Genomic DNA, 24,943 nt, shown 5'->3' with positions numbered 1-24,943 from the left:
GTTCTGCTAGTTCCAGTCTTACAGCTACCCTGATGACTCTGTAATATAGGGAATGGCTTGAATACTATTACTTTGCTGTGTGCTTACCAAAATTATCCTTGTCCCAATGGTAGCTATAGCAATTGGCAACTGGCAATGGAATTGTATGTAGCTTAACCATCACGTTCAGGGCTATTGAAGATAAGCAGATATTAAACATTTGATTTAATATAATGAAAAGTGACAATTAAATGGTAAGTAGTTAAGTAATTCATGTTCCAAACAATAAACATTTGCCAAACACTTTTTTCATAAAGGCAATGCCACTTTAACACTGGAAGCAAAATAGAATCGATAGGAGGAACTTCCCGAGTCCCCACACCGCTGGTGGGACCTCACATGCTATTGAGCCTCGTGGGTGCACGGCCTGTAATTGCCTATCCACTAATGTCAATGGACGGAAAATCAACAATAACAACATTATATAGTGCCTTTAACGTAGGAAAACATCCCAAGGCTCTTCACAGACACACAATCAGAGAAAAATTGACACCGAGCCAAAAAACAAGATATAAGGAGGGGTGTCTAAAAGCTTGATCAAAGGGGTATGTTTTAAGGAGACCAAGCGCCCGTGGTTTCCCTGTAAATCACTCGCTGTGAGTGAGGCCTTGCTGGTGATGTGGGGCTAAAAAAATTGGGCCCAATATCTATTAGAGGCAGGTACATGGCCTTTCTCCCCAGGATTGGGACTTAAAATTTAGCCCAGCAGAGGACAAAAATGTCTCCTCTAACAACTCTTAAAGGTTACAAATAAAATGACTTCTGTTAATTCCAATCTTGGCCCAAGTGATTTTCACAGATGAAAACCTGCCTGAAGTTATTGTCTCACTATAAGAGGTGCAGTAATGCAGACTGTAAGGAATCATAATCTCAGTGTTTTTGGTTTCATTGGGACATAAATTCGACTTCGTTGCGCCCGTTTTACAGGCATAAGACGGGCACAATAATCTCCTGATGATCTCCTCTCCATCCCCCGGACTTACATCTGGGCCGTGGCGCCAGCCAAAATTGGTTAGGCCGCCCGAATGGCGAGCTGTGTCATGACACCTGGTTACCGCCCGCAGTTAGCCGGAATTATGATGAGGAGGCTGGAAGACCAATTTAGGACGGTCCTTGGACCTCTCCATTCTGGCGCTCCTTCGCTGTGCGCCACGAGAAACACTCGGTTTTAGGCGCTGTCCAATTTCTACCCTACTGAAACTAGTTTTGAACTCTTCAGGCGGAGCAGAGACTGCTTCCCAGCTGCAGAATGGTGGGAATCTCAGCAGCACGGCACTTCAGCACCCCCTAGAGGCTGATCAAAGAGTAGCGTTGGCAGGGGCTATGAATTTGTCCATATTCATCAGTTTAAAATAAATGTGCGAACTGCTCCATTAAAAGAGATGAAGGAATTTTTTTATGACCATAAACTTCCATATGCTAATGCACCACAGAGTAATTTTAAGGTCTTAATTTTGTTTTGAAGAGATGAGACTTTCAAATAATACAATACATTTGTTCATGCAGGTGTCATTCCTGCTTGCTATTGCTGAATGCAAGAAAGGCTAGCTTATCAAATCCACCGAGAATAAGTGAGGAGATGAGTTTGCTGTAGAGTGGCATTTTTTGTTAGTCAGACAAATCAAGGTGACCTCAATGCCCTACGTCAAGAAGAAAAATATCTCAGTGTATTGCAATAACATTGTATCCTAAATATAACTGTATCTCAGACTCAAGAGACAAGACAAACACAAGATCAAATGATGCAATCCTTCATCTCTTTTAATGGAGCAGTTAACACATTTATTTTAAACTGACGAATGCTCCAGTTCAAGATACCGAACACAATGAACAACATTCAAATGTGTGTATCACAGCATGATGACACTTAATTAATATTCAATCTACAATTAAAAAGAATCAACTTTCCTTTTTACAACCTCCTGGAGTTGCAGTAAACGATCATTCAGCTTTTTAAGCAAGAAAGCTACACTACACTTCTCTCCTGAAGGTGCAGATTCTTGGTGGACTATGCTTCCACAGCAGCCAGGTGTCCTCCCCTACCCAACCCAAGTGGCAATTCTTCTTGACTGAATTTAGGCAGTGGAGTGTTAGCAAATTATTCAACTGGTGGGGCATCACAGCCGAGCGTGACCCTGTCCTCGCCTGTTGGACACATGAGTACTTTCCAGAATTGGACCGTGATCAAGTGTGGGAATTCTGTCTTTCCCTCCCAAGTGTGAGCTTTGGTGGTTCAAGTGTAGAATTCTCGCCTGATACGTGGGAGATCAGGGCTCGATTCATGGCCAATGCAGGGCTCTTCAACTTGGGTGAGGGCTGTTGATCGTAGAACTGTACAATCAGCCGAGTGATTATGTAATGGTGAACGGTTGTTTTTCGGACTGGAGGGAGGTGTACAGTGGTGTTCCCCAGGGGTCGGTACTAGGACCGTTGCTTTTCTTGATGTATATTAATGACTTGGACTTGGGTGTTAAGGGCACAATTTCAAAATTTGCAGATGACACAAAACTTGGAAGTATAGTAAACAGTGAGGAGGATAGGAATAGTCTACAAGAGGACATAGACAGGCTGGTGAAATGAGCAGACACATGGCAGAGAATGGAGAGAAGTGCGATGTGATACATTTTGGCAGGAAGAAAAATGGGGTGGCGGGGGGTCAGTCATCCGTGGGGGGGGGTCCATCATCGGGGTGGCGGTCGGACCTCGATTCGGGGGGGGGGGGGGGGGGGGGGGAAGAGGCGGTCGGACCTCGATTCGGGGAGGGGGGGGGTCGGACCGCGATTCGGGGGGGGGGGGTGGTCGGACCGCGATTCGGGGCGGGGGGGGGGGGGGGGGGAAGAGGCGGTCGGACCGCGATTCGGGGGGGGCAGTCGGACCTTGTCGCGGGAGGCAGGGGCTAAAATCAAAAAAGCTTTGAAAACGGAGGCTCACAGCCTCTTTAAAAGCTTTTACGCCTGACCCACCTCCTGAGAGCGGTTTGGTCACCCGCCCTTCATCCCACCTCCATGAAAACCAGAAATGGGTTAGAGGCAGGTTTTAGATTTTTGCAATTGTTACTACCCCCCTGCCCCCAACCCACCAATTTTTCCAAGCTAAAATCATGTCCTAACAACGCACTTGTGTGAACCTCATTAGCTGCAGGGTTAGCAGAGAAATCCACTAGAGGAAAGGTCTCTGTAAATAACTAAAAGGAAGTTATTTTTATTTCACCAATACTAAAATATCAACATATAATTGGTGATAGCAATAGCAGGAAACAATTAGACTAGGAAGTGAGGAGCAGCAGAAAAATGAAAAAGAAAGAAATGTATTAAAGGAATTGGAAGCTGCAATCTAATTCAGGTGATTCAAATGATGGTTAAAAAGTTCTCAAACTTTGTTTTTTATAAATCAAATCATCTGAACTTATCAATTTCACAGCCTTGTAATTGCTTCCATTATCAGTGATTAATCAGCACAGATCTGATGAGTATTTACACAAACATGGGAAAATTATATGCAAAGTATGTCTGTTGGAAATAACAGAGAATGCTGGAAGTACACTACAGATCCATCAGCACCTGAAAGGAAAAAGACAGTTTAATGTTTGACCCGAGCCTAGATTTTCTGATCAGTGTTGTTAACCTATTTATTTTAAACAGATTAATGCAGGTGGTAAAATAATGGCAATCAGAAAATCGTAGGCTCTTTTGTCAGAACTTATTCTCTTTTCAGATGCTGACAGACTTTATCTGTGATTCCAGCCTTTTGTTTTTCTTTCACATTTTTGGCAGTCACAGTTTTTCTTTTGATCCATATTTCAAATAGGTTTGGAAGCATCAAACGCAAATAACTCCTGGTAGCTGTGCAACATACAATACCTGTTTTTGGGAGGAGCCCGAAACTTTCTTTTATCTCCTCTAATTTGCTCACTAAATATTCTCTAGCTTTGGCAGCTTCCTTCATGGTGGCTGCAAACTCCATAACGTCAGAACAGTTTGAGAAAACGTCCAAGAGGTCTTCTGCAGTTTTGGACTAAAGAAAAGCAAAACAGGTTAATGTAGAATTTTAATTATTAACAGTAATTTTAAGCAGCCATAGAATTTACAATAATTTAATAATATAATAAAATTAATCATCTGCAGATGTAAAAGATCCTATGGCATTATTCAAAAAGGAGAAAAGTTCTCCTGGTGTCCTGGCCAATGTTTATCCCTCAACCAACATTACCAAAACATTACAACTGGTCATTTATCTCATTGCTGTTTGTGGGATCCTGCTGTGTGAAAATTGGCTTCCATGTTGCCAAAGAGTGATTACACTTCAAAATAGTAATTAGCTGTGAAGCACTTTGGAATGTCTTGAGGATGTAAAAGGTGCTTTATATAAGCAATTTATTTATTTTCTTTAAAACTTATACAGATTTTCTGTCCAATTTGTCAGTAAGGTACTTGTGATCCCTAAACAGCCAGACCCTCAACTGCACCAAGGCAAAAACTGCACCCCCAGATTTGTGGCCTATAGAAATGAGTGACTTTTGTTTCAGGTATTATAGTATGTCTTTACTTTATTAAGATGAAACACAGTAAATATTCAACCAGTAAAGGACTTACACAGGTTGATTCATAAATGGTATGTCTGGCCATTTTTATGTATCAAGTCTTTTGATTTGATTTATTATTTCTACATTCTTTTTGGTTTTGACATTAAAAGAAACCTACTTCTGACTGAATACTGTAGTAATTGAGACATTATGATTATATTATTTGGGGGAAATAAAATATTAGACACAGAAATTCTGCTGTTGTCCTCAAGGGTTTTAATATTTTTTAAATCACCATAAATTCATAACCGAATCATCACACATTCACTAGTATTAACCGAGAGGTCCTTTACCTCAAGGGCATTTTGAATGTCATTCAAATTGTACTTGGCACCAAAAACTGCCTGATACATGTGCTTAACCAGAGTGATGTAAGAGGTTTCCATGGACGGTTTGTTGCTGCTGATCCTTTCGGCAACTGATATAAACTCACTTGATACTTCAGAGGAATTAAGCAAAAGTACTGTTCTGGAAGAGGGAGAAAAAGCAAAGAAACACACGTGTAAGGTCATGGATGTTGTAAGAAAAGCACTAAACAAGCTTTCTATATTATTATAAACCTCATATTAAAGTAAAATACATATTCGTTAGCTGTGAACAAAGGGCTTGCTGTCTTTAGCAAAACAAGCTTTCTATGACCTTGTGAGAGAGAAAGCCCCTTTTGATCAATTAGCACCTGGGCCATCTTAATGGCCTTGTCTGAGAAATAGTGAAAGGGAGTCACCCGTATCCTGGCTGTGATTTCCTTGAAGATGCCTCCTAGAGGCCACTACTCAGTAGGGAAGTGGTAGTATCACCGGAGGAATGTACAAGGGAGTTATTAGAAGGTTTATTATGCTTGGTGTAGAGATAATGACGGTGGGAATCAGAAAGGAGTGTTGGTATGTCAAATGTTGGGAGGTAGGGAGTCGGGTCTGATAGCCACCACCCCCGCCCCTTTCCAGACAGAGAGGATGATTGATGGGAAGCTTATACAGACAAACAGAGCTTATTGTCTTTAAAACATATACAAGTGAGGTGCTTTTGGGTAACGAACCAGAATGTTCTCAGGGCACAGCAGGTCTGCCCATGAAGATCAGGCCTTTGGTGGTGCACTCTGGGGTCTGCGGTTATGTGAACAATAAGTCAGGTTGTATCAATCTAACCAGCATACTTGATTGTACCCTTGTATTTTGAAATCTGTTACTTGTTATAACTTCTTAATAAAGCTATTATGCTTTGGAACCAACAGCCTTGCGGCCTTTATCAAGGACAAAAACAGTTTAAGTAAAAGGCATATTGGTAGATATATTTTTACTTACAGATGTAAATTCAATTGTTTCTACAATCTGGCGTTTGAAGAACAAAATCAGGCAAGTTTGCTTCATTAGTGGCAATAAATCTAATTTCACCAGATGCTTTTTTATGGGAGAAGGTAATAAAAAATTCAGACCTCCTGTCTGTAGGCTGGGAGCCACATTGGGTTAAGCATGCTGTCATTTCACCCCTGAAATACTGCTTCAAATCCAACTTAGACTATTCACTCTCTGCTGGCTGTAAACTGTTGCATGTAATTAATTTGGGCAGGAGAACTGAGTGCCTGAGATGGGTAAATGCTTCATTCTGTAGCACTGATAGTCTTCTGCTTGAAGAGCAAAAGAACAAACTTGTCCTCGTAAGAATACAATTAACATTGGAACGAAACATGCTAATTATTTAACTGGCCTTATTCCTTAACTCTCTCTCATGCACCTGAATTACCTGTCAATGTAGAGCTTCAGTAGGAAATATAATTTATTTTGATACAAAAAAAAATGCATTATTTGGTAAAAATAGAAAATGGCTTCTTGAATTAAAATCAGTGCTGAATAATTGAAGCTACTTTAAAATCCAATGGAAAAATTCATTTTTCGGTTAAAGCCTCATAGGCTGCAATGGTTTATTTATCTGCTATGAGGCCATATAGGGATATATTTTCCTCTTTCTAATATGTATGGAGGTGCAACTTATACATAGATTTAGTTTTATAGCCAACAAAAAAAAAATTCAACATATGACCAGTAGGTGACAGAATTGAGCAGAGTTTCCAATTAAATACATATTGGCCCTGAAAACCTGCAAGAGTTCCACGGTCTCTCATTGTAACAGGAACCAATCCCCCAGGGAAGTGCCAATGCTGTCTGTAGGAGTCCCCTGTAAGGGGACCTGTAAGGGGTAGAACTTCCGTTCATCTTTTTTATTCCCTAAGAAAATTCCAACAGGGTCAGTGTTGAAGAATACCATTGGACGCCATAAAGGAACGGCCAACAGTATCGTGACCCGAGCAATTTCAGGGACAGTTATTAATTAAATGGACATTTAACACCTCACTTTGTAGATTGTTCTCTAAATGTATCAAATAAAATGCCAAAATGCATGCTCAGTAAAGAACTTTGCTGTCCTTTGGATGAGTTGTTAAACCAAACTGTCTGCCTGTTCCAATGGATCAGGTGATGTTAAAAAGAAAAATGGAGATCTCCCAGTGTCCTGGCCAACAATCCTGACTTAACTTGTAACGTCAAAAACAGGTGAACTGGTCATTCACTATATTGCTGTGTACAAAACGACAGTCACATTCATCTACATATCAACAATGATTGCATTTCATTACCAGTGATTGTATGTGAAGTGCTTTGATCCAATTTTGAGAGACATCCTAAGGTATTATAAAAATTCAGTTTCTTCCTTCTTTCTTTCTAAATACAATGCAATACTAGTGGGAAAGTGATTTGTTATCATTCCGATCCACTCATAAACCAATATTTGCACTACCCCCAGGAATTTTTAAATCACAATTTTGGCACACAGGTAGGAAATCCCACTATATTCAGTAAGTAATATATTCGGCAAGAGAGGTGATGTGTGAACATCCGTACCAGAATTCCATATATATTTTTGCAATGATACAAAATGGTGAAATGCAGCTGCAGCAGCTTTGCTGTTGGTGTGGAGAGGCCCTGCTTTGGCCATTGTTACAAACCAGTCCAGTAAACAGCTTCATCTTTCTACCTCAATACTACTCTCAATTGTTAAAGCTGAGAATAAGTAGTAATTTAGTCAGTTTGATCCACTTTGGGTGAAATGGTAACACATTATTGAGAGTACTTCTCAATTTATTTGATCCTTACATTGTTTTGTTTTGAAGACTTTTGGTTGTTAATCCTTGTTCTGCTCTCACCAACCTCTGGAACGAGATTCCTAAAAGGTGAAACACAACCTTTTAATATGAGTCACATTTACAAGGCCAATTACTCCTGTGAACAATTGGAAAGAAAATTACATTGTTTTAAAAAGAATAATTTAATAATTTGAAGTATAAATTCTGGGAGACCAATTCTTACTGAACCGTGAAAAATAACAGCTAATCTCTTTATAGCTTCCTTTACTTAGAACCCCCATAATATGTCCAAATTAAATATCTCAAGCACATTTCTGAAACTTCCACAGAATTTTGAAATGGCCCCTTTGGATTTTATTAAACTAAATCAAACGTGTTTCATTACATTAGAAGCCTTGCCACCAAGCCTACATTAGGTATGATAACTGAGTCAATGGTCATTCAACCAGAAATGCATCGTTTGACTGAATTGGATTTCCCCTGTAAGTGCATGCAATGATTAGACCAAAGGAAACAGTATCAAAATGAGAACTCCAGAACATGAGTCCATGAAGCAGTTTCAGTCTGAAATGATCAATGTGTTATGAAGACTTCTTCATAACTAGAAAAAATTGTAAAAATTTTAACAACAGCAAGGTTGGGTTTTGCTGTTAAAAAACACAAACCTCAAGCCTCACCATTCATTTTTAACTTGTTTATCAGTACAGTACACAGATAATGTCAATTTTGCAGGAACACACTTCTTGTACAACTGTATAGATGCCTCAGCCTGGAGTCTTTCATCAAATGTCATCACTTAAATGGGAAATTATGGTCAAGAATTCACGACTTGAAAGGTAGAAATTTCCAGGAATAATATCCTGTTTTAAGCATCAGTGTGTTTGATGAACATGTCAACTTTAAAAATGGGTTTGTGGAATTTTTAATAGGTGGGATATCATAGAGGAATTATTTTTATGATTGGAACCTTCAAAATATCCCAAAGGACCATTTTATTGCAGATGACTCATTTTTCAACAAGATCTTTGATACTGATAAATGGTTATCAATTTTAATCAAAATTTCTGATTTTCAAGCCATCAATTCTTGGTTGGAATGCTTATTTCAGCAGGACTTTAAATCAGTAATCCAATGTGGTGTATTTGAAATATATTCATCAATAAAATTACACAAATGAAAACATAAAAAACAATGTAATTAACATGGATGATTGCCAAAGTAACCCGGAAATGAAAAATAATTTAAAATTGGCCAATGTATCTGTGACAACCTGAAATTCTCTCATTTGGACTCCGATCTGTGATCAATTACCATTTGCAGGTTTACATGGTTTCTCTGGAGAGCAATTGTAATGTTTCTTAATGTAAGAGTGAAAATGGACAGTCAGCTACATGTGGTATGCACCTTAGTTACATGTAAATTGGGACATGTGTAAAACCTCACGGGACCATCACTCGGAGGTTCCTCATTTGTTTCAAATGCTGATTGAGATTTTCCAAATTTCAAATAACATCAATGTCACTGATGTTTATTGATCTCAAAAAGAAGCCATTTACAAAGAACTGGTCATCGTAACCTAATCTTCAATCTTGTTAACAAAAAAGGTCAGCTGTACACAATACAGTTTCAACGAATAATCCAGGTGAATATTTATTTTTTTATTATTCGTTCATGGCATGTGGGCGTCGCTGGCATTTATTGCCCATCCCTAATTGCCCTCGAGAAGGTGGTGGTGAGCCGCCTTCTTGAACCGCTGCAGTCCGTGTGGTGACGGTACTCCCATAGTGCTGTTAGGTAGGGAGTTCCAGGATTTTGACCCAGCGACGATGAAGGAACGGCGATATATTTCCAAGTCAGGATGGTGTGTGACTTGGAGGGGAACGTGCAGGTGGTGTTGTTCCCATGTGCCTGCTGCTCTTGTCCTTCCAGGTGGTAGAGGTCGCGGGTTTGGGAGGTGCTGTCGAAGAAGCCTTGGCGAGTTGCTGCAGTGCATCCTGTGGATGGTACACACTGCAGCCACGGTGCGCCAGTGGTGAAGGGAGTGAATGTTTAGGGTGGTGGATGGGGTGCCAATCAAGTGGGCTGCTTTGTCCTGGATGGTGTCGAGCTTCTTGAGTGTTGTTGGAGCTGCACTCATCCAGGCAAGTGAAGAGTATTCCATCACACTCCTGACTTGTGCCTTGTAGATGGTGGAATGGCTTTGGGGAGTCAGGAGGTGAGTCACTCGGCGCAGAATACCCAGCTTTTGGCCTGACCTGAGGTGAATATTTGAATGTTTTAAAAGTACAAGGTCCAATAGCTCAATGACTTTATGTGGTGAGTATCTAAACCTTATAGATTGGCAATGTCTAAGGTTCAAACTCTCAGTCTACATTGAGTTAGCTCATCTCAACCAAAGTAATAGTAGGAGAATTAAATTTGGACTCAGCACCTCTGGGAGCAGGGGTCAGGAAGAAAACTCATTCAGGGTTTCCTCTCCTGATGGTTATCCAGTGGGTCCTGTTGCAAGTATATGTCTATGGATGTCAGGTTGTGGCCAAATCGGGGATAGTTGTGATGCCCTCTGCAGTTGAATAGTTTCTCAATACTTACTGTCAAGGAGTACACATTAAAAAAAGATATTTGGGCAAGGTGCTGGAGGGTGACCAGTGTCTGCAAAACTACTCCAACAAGGCGTCAATAGCTCCAGGAGAGAAGAAATTGTGCAAAAAGGAAAAAACAGTGCAGAATACAGAACAAGTAATAGTCATCAGACTCATTAAACCTGCATCTTCCAACTGAAGATGTACAATCTGCACCATCATGGACTCTTCACTTTATTCAATCTCAAAGGAGTTCACAAACAGCAGGAAACTGAGGGACTTCAGTTGTGTGGAGAAGCTGGGATTGTTCTCCTCAGAGCAAAGAAGGTTAAGGGGAGATTTAATAGACGTGTTCAAAATTAAAATAGGTTTTGATAGAGTAGAGAGGGAGAAACTGTTTCCGCTGGCAGGAGGGTCGATAACCAGAGGGCACAGATTTTAGATAATTGGCAAAAGAATCAGGGGGCAGATGAGGAGAATTTTTTCTAAGCAGCAAGTTGTTATGATCTGGAATGCACTGCCTGAAAGGGTGGTGGAAGCAGATGCAATAGTAACTTTCAAAAGGGAATTGATTATGCATTTGAAAAGGAAAAATTTACAGGACATTGGGGAAAGAGCAAGGGAGTGGAACCAATTGGATAGCTCTTTCAAAGAGCCAGCACAGGCACCATGGGCCGAATGGCCTCCTTCTGTGCTGTAAGATTCCATGAATATTTCAAGAACATAAGCTTTTGTGAAACTTCTCCCTAACTCTGAAGATAATCAAGCAAAATACTCCTGCATTTCAATTTAACACTACAACCTACATTACTGAACCTGACACATTACATTCCTCAGATAACATTTCAATGATCTCAATCGGATCAAGAGTTCCATAAATGTCAAGACCAAGCACAACATCATTGGAGTGTATTTTGAACTAAGTAGGCCATGAAGTTACCCAAAGGGTGAAAAGGACAAAACAGAAGTAAATTTTCATTTGGAGGAAATATTCAAAATAGTAAAAAAAGACTCCGAACTCCCCCAAAAAGTACATTATTGTTTGTCCATTGACAAAGATTGCCGACATACTCAGATTTTTATTGCTGGGAAATTTTCACTTCTGCTTCCCATTTTTAATATTTAAATTAGGTGTCTTAAATTACTCTATTCTATAAAACAGCTACATAGTGAAGAATGGGACTCAGCTTTTTGGACTACATCGTAGTTAGGTGCAGGTACAATTCAGGTTGCAATATGTTTACAGCTACTCAATGAAGTATGTTAAAATGGATTCTGATGAAGCTTCTAAGGGATCCAGAATTCAAAACTTAAGGATATACAGGGCAGTTGATGCCCTCGGTGAAATTCAGTTGTTGTTTCAACCAGTTTATTTAACTTGCTAACTCAAAAGTGACAAGACCTGAGGTGATTCATCAGCACTGTATTGGGGGGAATAAACTATGTAAAAACTTGTGGAATAAACTATGTATTTTGTCCTCCTCATAATCATAATCTATTTATTTGCATTGTTCACATCAGTGGTAGGACATATGCGAAGTCTGAAGACATGAAAATTGTATATTAATGAAGAATGGTGAAAACTGGAACCACTGCATCAACTCTAAGGAGATGGAATAGGATAAGTCTAGACTACCTGTTACCAACATCAAAACAGAACAACAAAGCCTTGTCCACTGACCAGGCCCCTTGGAAGACGTGACCACTTAGAGGTCTATTAGCAGTAGTAAAACTAGGTTAACTTGAATTTGCAGGAGGTGTAACAGCTGATAAGCAAGGAGCATCCAGAAGGCCCAGATTCCGTGCGCAAAGGTGCACCTGATTTTCAGGCACAAGGCCCAGCCGAGAGATAGGTCTGTGCGTGGAGTTCCGTAGGTCATACAAATGACCTGGGCGAAGAAAACTGTGTGCACCCTCTTCCTCTTAAGCACATGTACTCTGGGTGGGGGACTTCAATGTCCATCAATGGGAATCAGGGGGAAAACTCTCCAGTGGCTGGAGTCATACCTAGCACAAAGGAAGATGGTAATGGTTGTTGGAGGCCAATCATCTCAGCCCCAGGGCATTGCTGCAGGAGTTCCTCAGGACAGTGTCCTCGGCCCAACCATCTTCAGCTGCTTCATCAATGACCTTCCCTCCATCATAAGGTCAGAAATGGGGATGTTCGCTGATGATTGCACAGTGTTCAGTTCCATTCGCAACCCCTCAAATAATGAAGCAGTCCGAGCCCTCATGCAGCAAGACCTGGACAACATCTAGGCTTGGGCTGATAAGTGGCAAGTAACATTTGCGCCAGACAAGCGCCAGGCAATGACCATCTCCAACAAGAGAGTCTAACCACCTACCCTTGACATTCAACGGCATTACCATCGCCGAATCCCCCATCAACAACATCCTGGGGGTCACCATTGACCAGAAACTTAACTGGACTAGCCATATAAATACTGTGGCTACAAGAGCAGGGAAGAGGCTGGGTATTCTGCGGCGAGTGACTCACCTCCTGACTCCCCAAAGCTTTCCACCATCTACAAGGCACAAGTCAGGAGTGTGATGGAATACTCTCCACTTGCTTGGATAAGTGCAGCTCCAACAACACTCAAGAAGCTCGACACCATCCAGGACAAAGCAGCCCGCTTGATTGGCACCCCATCCACCACCCTAAACATTCACTCCCTTCACCACCGGCGCACTGTGGCTGCAGTGTGTACCATTCACAGGATGCACTGCAACTCGCCAAGGCTTCTTCGACAGCACCTCCCAAACCCGCGACCTCTACCACCTGGAAGGACAAGAGCAGCAGGCACATGGGAACACCACCACCTGCACGTTCCCCTCCAAGTCACACACCATCCCGACTTGGAAATATATCGCCGTTCCTTCATCGTCGCTGGGTCAAAATCCTGGAACTCCCTACCTAACAGCACTGTGGGAGAACCTTCAATACACGGACTGCAGCGGTTCAAGAAGGCGGCTCACCACCACCTTCTCAAGAGGAATTAGGGATGGGCAATATATGCCGGCCTCGCCAGCGATGCCCAGACCCCATGAATGAATTAAAAAAAACAACATACCCGAGGTGCTCTGTGTCTGTTGGGCACCAACTGGGCAACCAGAGAAGAGAATCTACCTTAGTTAATTTAGTTAGAACTTATTTGATTGAAACTGATCATAGAACATGGGGATATAAGTATAAAACGGGTAAGTGTGAAGGACCATTAGAGATTAGGAGAATTTTGCACCACCCCCCGCTCCACGACTGATCAAAAACAATAAAAAGGACTTGGCCAATATCTGGTTAGAAGCTCGAAGGATACGTATGGACAGACAAGAGCAAATCCTTTGTAGAACACTGAAGTACCAATTCTACTGAGATCATGCAAATGTGATGAGTTGATGGCAACCAGTTGAGTTTGGAGATTGTGGAGTTAAACTGAAAACCTGCAGTTTTTGCTTAATTATATTTAGTGGTGAGGGAGAAATTTCACTCAAGTTTGACTTCTTGGAAGTTTTAGCTGTGGTTATTCACTTAGGGGAATTCAATATGGGTTTGAGTCTGTGACAATGCAAATTGAACATGGTACATGGTCTATTGGAAGATGTGAAAGGCTGAATGCCTTTTACTCATTTCAATTTTTTAATAATAAAATAAAAACAATCCAACTGTTGAAGAAATTGGCGATAACTAAAAAATAATTGATGCAACTTTGTTTGGTTAAGCCACATAAGCAGTGAGGGCATATAACATACATTTTTTAAAAATAACCACAAGCATTTACTATATTTACACAGGATGATTTGTATTTTTTTTGAGAACACATTCAAAATTCATGTCGTAAGACCACAGACTTCTGAATTGATATACATAGACATTTAAATGAGCTCATATAAATACCTAAAAGAGGATATCGAAGTCATGAGAAGAAGTGAACCAATTTGTATAAATAACAAGTTCTAATAAACATGAGAAGACTCTTGGTTTGATCTTCAAAGATCACTTGTGGTGGGTTTAGGTTGTGGATTAACACAAAGACACTTGCCATTTTCCAGGTAAATGGATGTTATATGAGGGGACCCAAAACAGAAATAAAGAGCTCCTGACCTCATGGTGTCTTAATTATTGAGCCATTTCAGAGTTGACACAGTTCAGGAAATATAAGGAGATTTCTAGGCCAAACCCAAGAAAACATCCTGTTGTTGTTTCTTCATTATCATATAGACTTTTGCACAATTAAACTGTTCCACATAAAACATGAAAATAGTATCATATGCTAAACTAATATATAGACTAATGTGATTAATTAAGATTTGTAAATTAAATATTTTTGTTCTTTTTTTAAGAAACATTGGCAGGTATGATGCTTTTTAAAAAATATACTCTTTGATGACTATTATTACAGGGCTATGGTTTGATGGTAAACTATTCTTACCTGGTGCCTTCATTTCATCTTGGATAAATGTTAGAAGGTCCTTGCAAATGTTACAATAAGGTACAGGCCACGTTAGAAGACTGTGATAGATGTTGTACGCATTTTTGAGTAGGTTACACTCTGGAGGAAAATATGGAGTCTGCAAACCACCACAGAGCAGATTAAATAAATTTGCAAAGACTGTAAACGCTTTAAAGGAGCTACATGTAATAAGAAAAATCTCTTAATTTCCAGAACATCTTATAACAATGTTAAAAAAAAATCAAATGATTTATTCTTACGCCTCTTCCAATATCACTCAGCAACTGCCCACTCGGAGATATTCAAGAATGACTATGGGACAGCATTCTTCAGCTGTTGTTCTTGTTAGACAATAACAACAACTACTTCTTGCATTTATATAGCACTTTCATGTAGAAAAGCATACCAAGGCACTTCACACTGGCATGAAGAGAAAACGGACTTTGAAGCAAAGAAGGAAGGGTGACCAAAGGCTCGGTCAAATAGGTGGGTTTTTCGAAGGGTCTTATATAGGAGAGTGACAGACAGTTTAGGGAGGGAATTCCAGAAAATGGGACCTAAGTGGCTGAAACCATAGCCACCAATGATGGAGCGAAGGGAGGGGAGGATGCACAAAGGGCCAGAGTCAGTGGAACGGAAAGTTCAAGGAGCAACGGAGTGGTCGGGCTGGAGGAGGTTACAGAGAATGGAATAGATGAGGCCACAGAGGGATTTAAATAAAAAGGAGGACTCCTCTGTATCCTCTCCAATGCCTTCACATCCTTCCTAAATTGTGGTGCCCAGAATTGGACACAATACTCTAGATGAGGTCTAACCAGTGATTTATAATGTTTTAGCACAAGTTTCTTGCTTTTATACACGTAGAAACACACACTAGTGAAAACTGATGCGTGTGAACATTTTCCTATTAAGGAGCTAAGGAAAAGTTAATTATCACACATGCCATGGATGAATTACAATTCTTTTATAAATCACTCCTGCAACCTAAATGCTATGGAGTACCACTACACAAATTACACTGTCTGAACAACTGGGTCTTTCTATTACATATGATACATATCTTTAGTACTTACTCGCAGAGCAGCAGAATAAAACATTAGAGCCAGTGGCACCAATAAGTCATACTGACACATCTCCTGCACCTGCAAAACATAATTCACAAATGTAAGACACCGTGTTATCCTCAAAAGTGATTTATCATTTCTTCATACAATATTACAGAAACAAATGGATACATAACACTTGCAGATAAATTTATTGTCAATCCTTCACACCAGGATGACATCGGTTAGGTAACTTGGCATTTATTTTTTGCTTCAGTTGTGCAAAGGAAATTATACATTTTTTTTTAGAAATATAAAGTACCAAAATAGGGTGTCGTGTGTCGGTGCTTTGACATACGGTGCCTCATACTGGCAGGATGCAGGTTTATGCGTGCGATTCACCACATAATGGGAGGGGAACTTCCTTGATTCATTGTAAAGAATACACTCAGGATTTTACAACAATAATGAACAGTGGAAAATTTCCCAAAGGTCAGCACCCGACTCAGCTCTATACAAACCCGCCAGGGGCAAAGATATATACTTTTTAAATCATGGGGCCTCACTCATGCAGCCTTCATGATCAAGATCAAATGGACCAATGATAGAGGCGCAGGGGGAAGGCAAACACCAGCATAGACCAGTTGGGCTGAATGGCCTATTTCTGTGCTGTAATTTTATGTAAAGTACAATTTTAACATCAATATAAAACTGTAAAAATCAGATTGAAAAATTAAGAGTTTTTATCCTTATTATTCCTTAAACTGGATGAATTGGTCATCATTTTTGGTTACACTCAAGACTTTCTCAACCCTTGCTCTGGGGGCAGAAATTCATGCTAGGGTATAACTTTACCGATTACACAACTCTCTGATATCTCACCCAAGTAGTTTGTGTGAGAGACGAGTGGCTATTCCATCTTGGGCAGTATCACAGCCCAGCATAGTGGTGTCCTCCTCCCAAATATCCACACCATCATTGTTTTCTAGCAGGGGTCACTGAGAACAAGTGACGATTATTTTTTTCTGCTAAGGTACTAAAACCAGTAACAACTCTACAAACAAAAACTGAAAATGCTGGAACACTCAGCAGGTCAGTCAGCAGCTGTAGGGAGAATCTCTTAACATAGAACTACATAGAATGTTCAGCACAGAAACAGGCCATTTGGCCCATCTGGTTTATGTCGGTGTTTATGCTCCACATGAGCTTCCTCCCACCCTTCTTCATCTAACCTTATCGGCATACCCTTCTATTCCTTTCTCCCTCACGTACTTATCTAGCTTCCCCTTAAATGCATCTATGCTATCTACTTCAACTACTCCATAGTAGCAAGTTCCACATTCTAACCAGTCTATGGGTAAAGTAGTTTCTCCAGAATTCCTTATTGGATTTATTAGTGACTACCTTATATTTATGACCCCTAGTTTCAGATTCCCCCACAAGCAAAACCATTTTTTCTATGTCTACCCTATCAAACCCCTTCAAAATTTTAAAGACCTCTATTAGGTCACCCCTCAACCTTCTCTTTTCTAGGGAAAAGAGCTCCAGCCTTTCAACACTCTGAACATTGCCCTAGCTGAAATCAGCTACTTCAGCAGAGACCAGGAATTGAAGACTTCGTAGTAGTTTGGTGACTTTTTGCTGTGTAGTAAATGCTGAGCAAACAAATATGTGGTTTACACAAGAGATATCGCCCATCCTGTATTTCACATCACTCATTCACTTAGATGGACTGTGAGCACCATTCCTGAATAGACAGAAAATCGCACCCAATTTTATTGCCAATATCTTGTAGAGTAATCCATGCTCTGATTACTCTCATCTGTATAACTCAGTTAATCCAGAGAAGGGACCCACAGATGAAAATTGACAGGCACTTGGAAAATGTAATGCTTCACCTGTTGTGGTATGACCTCAGACTACAAAACATGCACCATAGAAAGTAAACATTCTGTGGTGAGATCTTTACCAAGAATCTTCACACTAATCTAAAAGAGAGGCACATTTGTGCTTTCAAAGTGATGTTTATATCAGAGCTGCAAATTTGCAACTAGTTTGCATTTTAAGATAAAAGCCCATTGCTTTACGTGCAGGATATCTGTCCTATAACTTGCTCAAACAGTCAGCATACAGTCAGGCTTTGTTTTAAATTTCACACATTGGAAACTACAGCACCTGAAAAACAGTGTACTTTTGTATTTTAATCACTATAAAAAATACAATAAATTGTATCATTTCTTAGCCTTGGTTTGGATTTGAATGGATCAGGAATGTGAACTGAACTCAAACCAAACTCTGAATCCTAAACAAAGTATAAATTCCAGTGCAAATTGAGCAAGCTTATTTAATCCAGTCACACTTCTAAGTAAAAAATATCTACCTTCAAGTTGCTAGTTTCAGCTATTTTTCAAAGCAGGGAATTCACGATGAACATTTTATTTTTCAGTGAGTAAATACTCAATGCACGAGATAGACTGATGTAGACCGAATCGGGCTATAGTGTCTCAATGATAGGAAATCACAATTAGTCTGGATCGTCGTGACCTAAACAGAATGCGATCTTGTGGTATAAAGGATTACAAAATGTTTTTGCACAGAGTATATGAATGACAATTTGATAATTGTCTGTCCTTTGGCTCTCGTGGTATTGGGCCAGAAATTGCTTTCAAAATAACAGTGAGCCCAACAGCATTCATTGTTATTAGTGGTGAAATCGAAGAGCAAGTTCCGGCGGCTGCACACGCTCAGTCAAACACGGAAATCCAGAACTTGCTCTTCCTGGTTCACTGGCGATCTGACAGCTTCGCCTTCAAGCGATATCGCCGGCTGCAATCAATAGAATCAATGCACCAGCGCCAACTTGCTCTCCTGCTCAGCTGGAAACGAACTAATATCGCCTCAAAACAGGTACACTCAGTTTTTTAAGTCTAAATTAAGTTTTAACAGCATGGTAAGCCTTAATGAATGCCAAACAACCTCTTTGGCACTAAAAATTAACTTTTAAAAATGAGGAGTTTCATTACTCCTGATTTTAATAGTTTTTGGACATTTTAAAAATACTTTAAATTAAAAAGTGTGAATTTTTTTTTACTCTTTCCTTCTGTCTCTTTTATCTCAGTCTTTTAATCTTATCCTCTCTTTATTTAGCTTTCTGTTTGGTGAGTTGCAGAAGTACATTCACATAATGCATCATACTGAGGTATTCTTTGTCTGTTGTGTTAGATGATAAATATTCCAGAATACTCATCATAAAGCGCAGATTAACCTTGGTGTTCTGACCAAAATTCCCCCACACCAGCATGTCTAACAATGCTTCTGGCTATGAAAATCTCCTGTAAAATATTGCATGTGACCCAAACTTGTAATGTTGCCTATAGAAGATTGCATATCTGTGGGTGTCACCGACATATTTGATGTGATTAGTTGGTTTAGTTTAGAACACCATTGTTTTTTGACTTAAAAAATGCATTATAAATTTCACATGCCAAACCTTCCAATTTCATACAGTAGAAAGTGTCCCTAAAACTTGCTGAGAAAGGTTGCATTTTCACCCTTACCTCCTGGGTTTTGAGCAATATCTTCTCAATGAGGATTAAGAAGCTGTGGGGATCTCTGCTTACAAGTTCTTCCAGGCTCCAACAGTTAACACAGAGCCCAGCTGAAAAAGAAAACCAGGTTTGGTTGGCAAAACAATAACAATAGCTTCTTATATTTATATAGTGGGGTATGTTGTAACTGTTCCCGTGAGATGGGAAATGGGTGGCAGTGGATCGGTTGCCCCTTCTACACCCTGCCCGATTTGCATTTCCATTTACTTCAATTTTCATTTCCATTGTCAGCTATGGTTCAGTTGGTAGCACTCTCGCCTCTGAGTCAGAAGATTGTGGGTTCAAATCTCACTCCAGAGACTTCAGCACATAATCTAGGCTGACACTTCGATCCAGCACTGAGAGAATGCTGCACTTTCGGAGGTGCTGTCTTTCGGATAAACTCAGGCCCCATCTGCCCTCTCAGGTGGATGTAAAACATCCCACGGCACTATTTTGAAGAGGAGTAGGGGAGTTCTCCCTGGTGTCCTGGCCAATGTTTATCCCTCAATCAACATCACTAAAACAGATTATTTCGTCATTATCACATTGCTGTTTGTGGGACCTTGCTGTGAGCAAATTGGCTGCCATGTTCTTATATTGTAACAGTGACTACACATCAAAAGCACTTTGGGACATCCTGAGGTCGTGAAAGGCGCTGTATAAATGCAAGTCTCTTCTTCCTCAATGTGTAAAGCTGGACAAAGAGGTGCATGACCACCAAACTCGATCCTGTCCACCCAATATCTAAATGTAGCCTTTCCCAGCGACGGTCACTGGATAGCAACCAGGAGAGAAACCATGGCTGCTTGAAACCATGCCAACTTCGGCCAATTGTAGTGCCTCCAATGCTCCGCTGACTGAGATCAGCTAACTCCATGTATAACAGAGATAGAGTCTCGGAGCGTGCAAGTCATACGGCACAGTCCCACTTTGATTAGCGCAATTACCAACTTAATATCAGGAGAGCTCAGCACTCACTGCTCAAATAAAATTATTTAACAAAATCAACAGAAAGAGACATGAAACAATAAAAGAACTTGAAAGTTAATCAGAATTTCATGTAATGCTTAATCTTTCAGAATGATTAATGGAAGTTGGGGAAACTCCTGCTTTTGGATTGTTCGGAAAAAGAGTTCAGAATAGATTCATCCTCTGCATTTTTGTCATGGCAAAATAAGTGAAAGCAGTGACTCTGTGCAATGCTGTGCAGAATTAATAAAATTTGATTATTTTTAAATATCACTCCGTTGAAATTTGTTAGACTTCGGCCTAGTTCCCATTTTCCACACAGATGTGCAAATGCTAAGCAATCATTATATCGCTGAGTAATTAATGCAGTCTCAGGACTGTCTTACATACAGTCAAGGCACTATTTACAGAATCTGTTACTGTAAGGTTCGAGCTAAATTTACAGATCTGTCCTTTGGAAAGCAGTTTTGTTTTTTTCCACATTGAAGTGAAAGATGTCATTGTGCTGGTCACTTCCCTTTGGGCATCATACTCAGAGGCAGGGACTTTTCCCAGTGAAGTACCTAATCTACAAAAGTGGACTGGCTGAAGGAATATAAATAAGGAAAGAAACTGTCTGATTTAATCTTTATAACAATACATTCTAGTACCCAAATTACTGTATGAAAAGAAAGAACTTGCATTTATATCGTTTTTTTCACAACCTCAGGATGTCGCAAAGCACCTTACAGCCAATGAAGTACTTTTGAAGTGTCGTCACTGTTGTAATGTAGGAAAACGCATTTGTGCAATGCAAGAAATCACAAACGGCAATGCGATACTGACTCAATAATTTGTTCCAGCAATGTTGGTTGAGGGATAAATATTCGCCAGGACACGGAGAACTCCCCAGCTCTTCTTCAAATAGTGCCATGGGATCTTTTACGTCCACCTGAGGGGGCAGACGGTGGCTTGGTTTAACGTCTCATCCGAAAGACAGTATCTCCAACAGTGCAACACTCCCTCCGTACTACACTGAAGTGTAAACCTAGATTATGTGCTCAAGTCTCGAGTGGGACTTGAATCCACAACCTTCTGACTCAAGAGACAAAAGTGCTACCACTGAGCCAAGACAGGTACCTAAAATGTATGCTATTCTGATAATAAGAAAAAATTTGAACCAAACTAGTTATCTGACTAGATTTAAAAGATTTTAAAAAGGGAGTAGTGTATAGGTTGAATCAATCATAGATTTAAAATGGTACCTCTTTAGAATTGGATTAAGTGCTATTATTGTCATTATAATCCATCTTAACAACATTCATTTTGCATGGAAATCAAATACTTTTGCAAATAAACCAAAGAAATAGTGTTCATAGTATTATGGAAGGTACAGTACAGGAGGCCATTCGGCCCATCGTGCCTGTGCCGGCTTTTTGAAAGAGCTATCCAATTACTCCCATTCCCCTGCTCTTTCCCATAGCCCTGTAATTTTCTTCCCTTCAAGTATTTGAAAGTTACTATTGAATCTGCTTCCACCGCCCTTTCAGGTAGTGCATTCCAGACCATTACAACTCGCTACGTAAAAAAAAGTTTCCTCATGTCGCCTCTGGGTCTTTTGCTGATCACCTTAAATCTGTGTCCTTTGGTTTCCGACCTGTCTGCCACTGGAAACACTTTCTCCTTATTTACTCTGTCAAAACTATTCATGACTTTGAACACCTCTATCAAATCTTCCCTTATCCTTCTCTGTTCTGAGGAGAATCCCAGCTTCTCCAGTCTCTCCACATAACTCAAGCCACTCATCCCTGACACAATTCTAATAAATGTCTTCTAAGGCTTTGACATCCCTCCTAAAGCATGGTGCCCAGAATTGAACACAATAATCCAGCTGAGGCCAAACCAGTGCGTTATAAAGGTTTAGCATAACTTCCTTGCTTTTGTACTCTATGCCTCTATTAATAAAGCCCAGGATCCCATATGCTTTTGAAAAGAGCTTTCTCAACTTGTCCTGCCACCTGTTCCTGCATGCCCTTTAAAATTGTACCATTTTTGTATATATTGCCTCTCCTCATTCTTCCTACCAAAATGCATCACTTTACACTTCTCTGCATTAAATTTCATCTGCCATGTGTCTGCCCATTTCACCAATTTGTTTATGTTCTCCTGAAGTCTGTTACTATCCTCCACATTGCTAATTACATTTCCGAGTTTCGTGTCATCTGCAAACTTTAAATTATACCCTCTATTCCCAAATCCAGGACATTAATATATATCAAAAGAAGCCTTGGGCTTTAATACTGACCCCTGGGGAACACTACTATATACTTCCCTCCCGTCTGAATAACAACCTTTCATCACTACTCTGCTTTCTGTCCCCTAGTCAATTTTGTATCCACGCTGCCACTGACCCTGTCCATGGGCTTTAATTTTCCTAACAAGTCTATTATGTGGTACTTTATTACATGCTTTTTGAAAGTCCATATACACAACAGCAACCGCACTGCCCTCATCAACCCTCTCCGTTACTTCATCAAAGAACTCAATCAAGTTAGTCAAATATGATTTTCCTGTAACAATTCCACACTGACTTTCATTTATTAGCCCATACTTTTCCAAGTTCTAATTTATTTTGTCCCGGATTATTGTCTCTAAAAGTTTCCCCACCACTGACATCTTCCGGAAGATTTTCTTGCTATCTAATACAAATTTATATATGATTTTAGCACATTCTGTGGGCACAGGCACATTTTCATTCATGTGTTGTATGGGGGAGGAGATGAAGATGGAGATAGTGAGAGATACTGCAGGGCCATTTGTGTTCTCAGAAGTGGAGAGGATGCTCACATTGAAATAGCATCTTGTGTAAACAGTGCATATAACATTTGGCAAACATGGCTTTTCTTCACGAATGATAAATAATATACTTATCAGTTGAATGTTACTTGCAGAAGTGTGTAGATCTCATCCACTTATCAAACCTTCCATCTTTTACTCACCACCACTGTGGTTTAATCAGGATATGGTGAATGCATGTTCACTGAATACTTAGCATAATACAAAATATTATTCATTATCTGGAATATATCAACTCAAGAAGAGTTCATATTAATGTAGTTGACTGTAAAGCTATGGTTAGTTTAATTTACATGCAAGAGGATTTTTTATTAATGAAATTTTCATACTGGTATCTTTATTTTGACTGACTTTAATGATAGTTTGCCAATATTGTTTATACCATCATTTATAAATGGCATCATTCAAAATGTGATCTCTACTTTAGGGGCTGACATGTATACCTTCTCTGGCATCAGTAAACTCAATCAAAGAAAAGGAAGAAAAAAATGGAAGACATTCTCAGTGAATGATGCTAAACAACCTGGGGGATAGGCTAAAAGAGAACTGGAGTGTTAGTGGATTGAATCCTGACCACGTTCAGCCATTTCACAGCAGCAATTAAAAAGCAAACAGAATGCTGAGCGATACTACCAAATCAGTAGACAACGGAGGTGAAATTGGGTCGTTTTAACACCCAATTTGTAGCTGCGACATGAACACCTAAATCCCGAAAACGGCGTCCGGGATGTGTATGCACACTTCCGATGGGAAGTGCGCAGGACGCCACCTTGCTAAAGGTGTTTGCGCACGCGCACCGAACAACCGCCGGCAGCTTGCAGAGTAGGGAGATGATGTCGTAAATCAGTGTGCAACGCTGATCTGAAGCAAATCTTGGAACGCCACACTCCAGCCAATGCCCTGTCTCAACCTCACATAGCTGAACAGGACTTAAATGGCATAGAGGACCCCCACCTGCGCTATTCAAAGGGATCATGAAGTACTTACAGGTTAGTTGCTGGATTATTTCTCCTGGCTGCTGGTACAATTGCATGTATTTTTGGACGTTTCCTATACTTGGCTAAAGTTTCAATATTCTATCGAGAGTGGTCTGGCTGGTCTTACTGTACTTTTTGTGGCATTTAAAACAGTGTGCTGAAGAAAGTTGCTTCCAGACATGGGTGGCCTACTAGGGCTTCCTCTGGGAATTGAATATGACTGGGAGAATGAAGAGTGGCCATGAAGAGTAGGACAAGCTGCTCGAAGAGGGAGGAGAAGGACCAGGACACACAACAGGAATCCATATACAAGGATGGTCTTCAGGGACCAATTCCCTTCCCTCAACTTCAGCGACAACCAGTGCATCAGACGTCTGTGGTTCACTAAAGAGGTCGTGACTGAAATATGTCAACTGCTGCAGCCACAACTGCAGCCTCAAAGTAGGGCAAGGACAGCATTGCCTGCGGCTGTTAAGGTGACCTTGACTCTTAATTTTTAGGGTTCTGGCTCCTTTCAGGCTGATGCTGGAGATGTAAGCAATATCTCGCAGTTTGCAGTGCACTGCTGTATAAGGGAGATCACAGAGGCTCTATATGCAACGAGAAACAGATTCACCTCATTCCCTCTTGCCAGAGACAAGCAGGAGGAGCGAGCATTAGGGTTTGCTTGCATTGCAGGCTTCCCCATGGCGCAGGCTATCATTGACTGCATGCATATTGCCATGCGTGCTCCACATCTACA

General features: G+C 40.3%; 1 protein-coding gene across 1 annotated transcript in view; it reads right to left on the bottom strand.

Moving 5' to 3' along the window:
- The window catches only part of pik3r5 (phosphoinositide-3-kinase, regulatory subunit 5), an 82,593-nt gene that overhangs the window by 24,592 nt on the left and 33,058 nt on the right, over window positions 1-24,943 (bottom strand). Inside the window, exons 3-9 of the mRNA XM_068004244.1 lie at window positions 19,388-19,488; window positions 15,861-15,929; window positions 14,767-14,905; window positions 7,768-7,837; window positions 4,915-5,089; window positions 3,900-4,053; window positions 88-171 (exon numbers count right to left, since the gene is read on the bottom strand). Of these exons, the coding sequence (XP_067860345.1) occupies window positions 88-171; window positions 3,900-4,053; window positions 4,915-5,089; window positions 7,768-7,837; window positions 14,767-14,905; window positions 15,861-15,929; window positions 19,388-19,488 (792 nt within the window). The remainder of the gene's footprint in view (window positions 1-87; window positions 172-3,899; window positions 4,054-4,914; window positions 5,090-7,767; window positions 7,838-14,766; window positions 14,906-15,860; window positions 15,930-19,387; window positions 19,489-24,943) is intronic.

Source organism: Heptranchias perlo, chromosome 23 (assembly GCF_035084215.1).
Source record: "Heptranchias perlo isolate sHepPer1 chromosome 23, sHepPer1.hap1, whole genome shotgun sequence".
Taxonomy (NCBI): domain Eukaryota; kingdom Metazoa; phylum Chordata; class Chondrichthyes; order Hexanchiformes; family Hexanchidae; genus Heptranchias; species Heptranchias perlo.
This window is presented reverse-complemented; position numbering and strand designations above follow the sequence as displayed.